General features: G+C 40.5%; 1 protein-coding gene across 1 annotated transcript in view; it reads right to left on the reverse strand.

Moving 5' to 3' along the window:
- Positions 1-616: 616 nt before the first annotated feature.
- Positions 617-8,130, reverse strand: part of LOC101350163 (cytochrome P450 2J2) — a 128,438-nt gene continuing 120,924 nt past the window's right edge. Inside the window, 1 exon segment of the mRNA XM_012555202.1 lies at positions 617-795. Coding sequence (XP_012410656.1) covers positions 617-795 — 179 coding nt within the window.

Below are 8,130 nucleotides of genomic sequence, written 5' to 3' on the forward strand. Positions count from 1 at the left end.
GTAAAGATTTACAGCCATGGAAACCCTATGGGGCAGTTCTACTCTGTCTTATAGGGTCGCTATGAGTTGGAATTGACTCGATGGCACACAACAACACAGGGACTCCAAAGCACACAGAGTGCTACCGAATGTGGAGCCTTTATGGCTGCCTTCTTAGGGAACCCCAGGGTCCAACTTCTAACTCTTCTCAACCATCTTGCACCACTTTGAATGAACTGAGCTCTATCAACAAGCCAGAAGGTAATACAAGTTTAAGGAAGGAGGAAGCAGATCATAGCTCTAACTTTTATGATGTGCTTTTATGGTTTGCAAATCACTTTATTTACATCCATTATTTCCTCTGATTCTTACAGCAACTGTTTTTAGGGGAGGAGTCACTTCTTTTCATTTTCTGGATGAAAAGGCAAATCATTTAGAATGGAAATTACCTGCCTAAGGCTACATCAGAGGAGATGGCAGAGCTGGGATTTGGATTCCATTTCGTCTGAGTCCAATTACTGTGATCTTTCCTCAGAGTCACTTCTGTTCTGTTCCCTCACTTCTGAGCAGGCACTGGTGTCTTCAGAACATGTTTCATGTTTCTTCTTGCTTTTTTCCTGCTCCTTCCCCAGCAGCATCAGGCTCTAGGAACATCACAGAGGCGGTGGCTGACAGGGGAAATAGTGGTGCCCATCCTGAACTTCAAGGTCAGCTTCTCATTGGCTGGGGTCCTGAAGGTAAATTTTTGTATAAGGGAAGTGAAGAAAATAAACAGCTCAGACCTGGCCAACTGTTCTCCAAGGCAAACTCACTTTCCTGAAAGGCAAAAACCTAAGATTGAATTATCTTCCCTGGTGGAGGGTGTGCCTGGCAGGGATTGAAATCCTCTCCCCCATCCTGCCAAACCTGAGCAGAGGAAGGACCTGCTAGTCCCCAAGGCTTTATTTACAGCGACTCCTTTAAGTCTGACAACCACCTGGGTAAACTAAGGCACAGAAATAAGTCCAGATCGTAAACTCAAATGCCTCCAAGGGTCAGGCAGGGGAAGCACAGGATTGAAGGTGCGGGGTGTTGAACAATAAGGAGGCCTGGGTTGATCTAGAAAGTGGATGTCTAGCCTAAAGTCTTTCAAAAATTAACAACAATAACAAAAGCAGACAACAAAACAATGACAAACTCTGCGTTAAAATTTTCAATCCTTGAAGGAAACTCTCAAAGGTACAAACAAGTAAATGTCAGAGCAGTAGTTCTAAAGTGCGAGGCATCTCTACTGGGTAGAATAGTGTCCCCCCAAATTTATATCCTCCCCAGAAACTCAGAATATGACCTCTGTTTTTAATAGGGTTGTAGCAGACGTAATTAGTTAAGATGAGGTCATACTGGAATAAGGTGGGCCATCAATCCAATATGACTGGTGTCCTTATAAGACACACACACAAGGAAAACTGCCACGTGACAATGGAGACAGACACTGAAGTGCCAAGGATTGCAGAAAATTACCAGAAGCTAGGAGAGAAGCATGGAACAGACTGTCCCTCAGAGCCCTCCAGAAGGAAATAACCTTGCCTACACCTTGATTTCGGACTTCTAGCTTCCAGAAATGTGAGAATAAATTTGTGTTGTTTTATGACACACAGTTTGTGATACTTTGTCCAAGCAGTCCTAGAAAACAAATACAGCATCTTTCCCCTATATCACGGTTTCCTCCTTAATTACTGGGGACCTCACTGACATGGATGATCCTCTCCACTGGAATAGCCTCCCTGACTCTCACAGCAGTCCTCCTTACACAGAGGTCCTTCCCAAATAAGGGCCTCTGCTTCTAATGTTGAGCTCAAGGCTGATCCTTCTTTCCATAGTTCACACGTGTCACTGCCCTGGCCATCTCCCACTTCCTGAAGGATGGAGATCCAATTCAAGTCCTCCCACTTTCTAGCCATATGATTTGGGGCAAATTAAGTAATCTTTCTAGGCATATAGTGAAAATGTGTACGTGTGTGCGCTTACAATGAGAACTGTATTTTACATATTGTGTAGACTGCAAGCTGAATCCAAATAGACCAGATCATTTACTAATTTATACAGAAAAATAAATCTTCTAAAATGTAGCTTTGATAATAATAAACATTCTAGTTGTAAAATAGCTTATCATTAAATTGGTCTGGAAAATTAGTATGACAGACTTTTTTCTTATAGTTCCATCAGAAGTATATTTAATTTTGGGGGACTTCCGGGCAACACGGCACTATAGACAGAAGCACCACACTGTCCCTCCACAGCAAAGATCAGACAAACCAAGCCGAACAGAGAAAACAGCAATCCTGAAACCCTAAGCATCAAATGAAGAGATAAAGAACTCAGCCAAGCACCGAATGGAATAAGAAACTTACAGAGAACAGAGAGTGAGGAGAGATACATGCAGAGGTCCCCTATCAGCTAAAGCAGCACAGATCCACCATCTTGGACTCCTATCAGAGATTGGTGAACAGGGGGTACAGGAAAGCAGCTTCACGGAGCTTCCAGCAGGAGACAGAACAACCAATAACCAGCAATATATGATTTCCCACCCCCCACCATTCTTCACCCCCACTCGGCCTCCTCTGTTTCCTGCGGCCACAGTCTCTTAGGCAGGAAGCACTGGCTGCTTGGATTCCACCCGCCTGCACTGGCTGACTCCCTGAGTGCCATTTGTTGGTTGCTGGTGTTGCTTTTTTCTGCTTCTTTTGATTTCTTCCATACCTCTCACCACCTCCCCCTCCTTTCTCTCAAATACCTTGCTCTGTGTGCCATCTTTGCTTGTTCCTGAAAGGCTGTGAATCTCCGACTGAATGCAAAACTGCTTCCCGGTCAGTGCTGCCACACTGGTGGGATCTGGGGCTTTTTTGTTTTGCTTTGTTTTCTTTTTCTTTCTTGAATTGGGAGCACGTTCTAGCTGGGCAGTACTGCGTGACTTGGGACCTACCCCCTCAGTTTGCTCAGGCACACAGAAGGATCCCTGAGGACATTTCTCTTTTCTTGGCTTTTTTTTTTTTTGGGGGGGGTTTCTTGTTCTTTTTTTATTTGTTTGTTTTATTTTCTCTCTTTTTCCCTTTTTGTCTTTCTTCATTACTCAGTTTCTTGTCTCTCTATACTTACCTTCTCTTCCTGTTTCCTGAATACCTGGCACTGAGAAACACCTCTACCCCTTCTAGCCAGGCTGTACTTCATGGCCTGGTAGCAACTTCCCTAGAACTCGCAGCCGCACTGTTGGAATCCCTGGGGGCTTTTCTTTTATTTTTTCTTTCTAATTTTTATTTATTCATTTTTTTCTTCTCCTTTTTGTTTTTCTCCATTTCTTAGTCTCTCATCTCTCCACTCCAACAGCAAGCTCTGCTAGCACTCTTTTTTGTTTGTATGTATGCTTTTGGCTCCCATTCCTGTATCCTCTCTTTCCTCTTTCTCATACCTATCTTAGCTCCACACATCACAATCCCCCCCCCATCCTACTTATCTGCACCGTGCACTGAACAGCACACCCCCAAACAGCACAGGCACGGCCTACCAAAACCTGCCCTACACTGATTCCTGACCCACCCTGTTGGCCATAGTAGGTGCCACAAACAACCCATCCCAGCAACTCCTCTTCAGCTAAACCTGCCCTGCTATACCATATCTAACTGAATGACACTGCCAATTGGAGAAGGAGGTGAAAAGTATCGTGCCCACAGATGAGCAAACAACAAAGAACACACAGTGAGCCTGCTCAGACATAGCCAAATAAAACAAAAGCAGTATGAAACAAACAAATCTACAATCAATACACGAGGAAAATAACTACTGAATGTTCCAAAAACAGCAGACAGTATCAAAACATTTACAAAAACAGGACAGGATGGTTCCAGTAAGTGTCCAAATTAAAACACCAGATGACTTTCCAGTAGAAGAAAAGGCACTAGAACTACCTGATAGGGAATTCAAATCTTTAATATTCAGAGCTATCCAAGAATTGAAGCAAAAAGCAGACAAAAATGAGGAAAAAATAAAGAAATTCACGGAAAAGGCAGACAAATTCATGGAAAATAAAGACAAAAAATGGAAGAATTCAGGAAAATAATGCAGGAACAAAATGCCAAAATAAATTCACAATAAGAAATCATACAGAAACAACAATTAGAAATCCAAAAGGTAAACAAGATTTCAGAAATGGACAGTGTCATAGAAGAGCTGAGGAGCAGGCCTGAAACAGTGAAGACAGGATCAGAGAAATGGAAGACAAACACTTGGCTACAACTCTGTTTGAGGAAAAATCAGAGGAAAAAAAAAAAGAGAAGAAAAATGAAGAGACCCTAAGAATTATGTGGATACAATCAAAAGGAAAAATTTTCGAGTGATTGGCATTCCAGAACAGGGGGAGAAAACAGAAGACACAGAGAGGATCATTGAAGAGCTGCTGACAGAAAACTTCCCCAGTATCATGAAAGATAAAAACCTGGCCATCCAAGAACCTCAACGAACCCCATATAGGATAGACCCCAAAAGAAAATCACCAAGGCATATCATATTCACACTCACCAAAACCAAAAACAAACAAAGAATCCTGAGAGCAGCTGGAGAAAAACAAAAAGTCACATACAAAGGAGAAACAAGACTAAGCTCAGATTATCTGGCAGAAACCATGCAGGCAAGAAGGCAATGGGATGACATGTATAAAACCTTGAAAGAAAAAAATTGCCAGCTAAGAATAATATATCCTGCAAAACTCTTGTTCAAATATGATGGTGAAATTAGGACATTTCCAGATAAACAGAAATTAAGGGAATATGTAAAAACCAAACCAAATTTACAAGAACTATTAAAGGGAGTCCTTTGATCTGAGAAGAAACAACATCAGCTCACAGGCTGAATCTAGGACACAAGATCGTACCAGCCAGATACGAATCTAGGAAATGAACTCTCAATGACTATCTACAACCAAAAGAAATACAACAGGGAATCAGACAAGTTAATCTGTAAATGACAACATCAGAACAATACAAGAGGGACTAAACAGTGTAGCTTTAGAACCTTCTAATGGAGAGGAAGGCAAGGCGATACCAAGTAATACTAGATTGCTTCAAACTTAGAAAGATAGGGATAAATTTCACGGTAACCACAAAGAAAGTTAACAAACCTACTCATCAAAATAAAGAGGAAAAAACATAAAGTTTCAGTAAAAAAAATCTACAAAAACAAAAGAAATGAAAAAAAAAAAAAAACCCACAAAGAAAAGGAATTCAGCACAGGAGAGTAAGAGGAACAAAGAAAACGTCAACACTGCAAAAAAAAAAAAGCACTACAAAATGACAGCAATAAACTCACACCGATCAATAATTACACTGAATGTGAATGGCCTATATGAATCCATAAAGTGACAGAGAGTGACAGAATGGATAAAAAAACAGGATCCATCAATATGCTGTCTACAAGAGACACACCTTAGAAATAAAGACGTAAATTAATTAAAAATCAAAGGATGGAAAAAAATATATCAAGCAAACAACTACCAAAAAAGAGCAGGAGTGGCAATACTAATCTCAGATAAAATAGACTTTAAAATGAAGTATACAATAAAAGACAAAGAACACTATATAATAATTAATGGGTCGAGCTACAAGAAAATCCAACACCTCTACAAAAAAAAGACAACTAATCCAATTAAAAAATGGGCAAAGGAAATGAACAGACACTTCACCAAAGCTGACATTCAAGCAGCCAACAGACACATGAGGAAATGCTTGCGATCCTAGCCATTAGAGAAATGCAAATTAAAACCACAATGAGATACCATCTCACCTCGACATTACTGGCATGAATCAAAAAACCTGGAAATAAAAAACAGTGGAGAGGCTGTGGGAAGATTGGAACTCTTATGCACTGCTGGTGGGAATGCAAAATGATACAACTATTTTGGAAAATGATATGGTGCCTCCTTAGAAATCTAGAAATAGAAATACCATACGATCCAGCAATCCCACTAGTAGGAATATATCCCAGAGAAATAAGAGCCATCAACGAATAGACATATGCACACCCATGTTCATTGCAGCATTGTTCCCAATAGCAAAAAGATGGAAACAACCTAGATGCCCGTCAACAGATGAATGGATAAAAAACTATGGTACATACACATAATGGAGTATTATGCAACAATAAAGAACAGTGATGAATCTGTGAAGCATCTCATAACATGGATGAAACTAGAGAACATTATGCTGAGTGAAATAAGTCAATCACAAAAGGGCAAATATTGTATGAGACCTTTACTGTAAAAACTCAAGAAAAAGTTTACACACAAAAAGAAACAATCTTTGTTGGTTACGAGGGATGGGAGGGGTGGGGGGTGGAATACTAAATAGACAATAGATAAGTGATAACTTTGGTGAAGGGAAAGACAGTACACAATACTGGGGAAGCCAGCACAAATTTGTACAAGGAAAGGTCATGGAAGCTCCATAGACACATCCAAACTCCCTGAGGGACTGAATTGCTGGATGGAGGGCTGTGGGGACCATGGTCTCAGGGAACATCTAGCTCTATTAGCATAACAGTTTATAAAGGCAATGTTCTACATTCTACCTTGGTGAGTAGCGTCTGGGGTCTTAAAAGCCTGTGAGAAGCCATCTAAGATACTTCAACGGTCTCACTCATTCTGCAGCAAAGGAGAATGAAGAAAACAAGAAACAAGGAAAAGATTAGTCCAAAGAACTAATGGATCACAACTACCACAGCCTCCACCAGACTGAGTCCAGTACAACTAGACGGTGCCCGGCTACCACCACTGACTGCTCTGACTGAGATCTCAACAGAGGGTCCCAGACAGAGCTGGAGAAAAACGTAGAACAAAATTCTAACTCACAAAAAAAGACCAATCTTACCAGCGTAACAGAGACTGGAGAAACCCTGAGAGTATGGCCCCCAGACACCCTTTTAGCTCAGTAATGAAGTCACTAGAAGGGAGAGTGTTGACATGTTGTGAGGTTGTTAACCACTGTCATAAAACAATATGTGTACTAACTGTTTAATGAGAAACTATTTGTTCTGTAAACCTTTAACTAAAGTAGAATAAAAAAAAAAGAAAAAAAAGTATATTTAATTTTCAAAACAGAGAAGAATGCAATTTAAAAGACTACTTTCAAACAAAACTTTTTGGGTGGTAGCATCACCAAAATGGCTTCCTGTACATTATGATTCTTTACTTTCCATAATGGGCCTTTTATTTTGAAATACTTTCAAATGTACAGAAAACTTGCAAGAACAATGCAAAGAACTTATTTCTCCTGAATTATTTGAAAGTAAGTTGACTACATTATCTGTGAAATCTTAAGTATGCATTTCCTACGAACAAGGCATTCTCTAACATAACCACATGTGATGGTTAAGATTGTATGTCAACTTGGCTAGGCCATGATTCTCAGTGTTTTGGCAGCTGTATAATGTTGTTATCACTTCCGTATTGAAATTTTTTTTTGTACTTTAGATGAAGGTTTACTGAACAAATAGTTTCTCATTAAACAATTAGTGCTTATATTGTTTTATGACAATGGTTAACAACCCCACAACATGTCAACACTGTCCCTTCTTGACTTTTGGTTCCCTATTACCAGCTTTCCTGTCCCCTCTTGCATTCTAGTCTTTGTCCGTGGACTGTTGTGCCCCATTAGTCTCGTTTTGTTTTATGGGGCTGTCTAATCTTTGGCTGAACGGTGAACCTCGGGAGTGACTTCATTACTGAGCTAAAGGGGTGTCCAGAGGCCATACTCTTGGGGTTTCTCCAGTCTCTGTCAGGCCAGTAAGTCTGGTCTTTTTTTGTGAATTAGAATTTTGTTCTACATTTTTCCCCAGCTCTGTCCGGGACCCTTTGTTATGATCCCTGTCAGAGCAGTCAGTGGTGGAAGCCAGGCACCATCAAGTTGTACTGGACTCAATCTGATGGAGGCCGTGGTAGTTGTGGTCCATTAGTCCTTTGGACTAATCTTTCCCTTGTATCTTGTTTTCTTCATTCTTCCTTGCTCCTGAAGGGGTGAGACCAGTGGAGTATCTTAGATTGCCACTCACAGGCTTTTTTTTTTTTTAATTGTACTTCAGGTGAAGGTTTACAGAACAAATAGTTTCTCATTAAACAGTAGTACACAT

The sequence above is a fragment of the Trichechus manatus genome, unplaced genomic scaffold, assembly GCF_000243295.1.
Source record: "Trichechus manatus latirostris isolate Lorelei unplaced genomic scaffold, TriManLat1.0 scaffold00003, whole genome shotgun sequence".
Classification (NCBI taxonomy): Eukaryota; Metazoa; Chordata; class Mammalia; order Sirenia; family Trichechidae; genus Trichechus; species Trichechus manatus.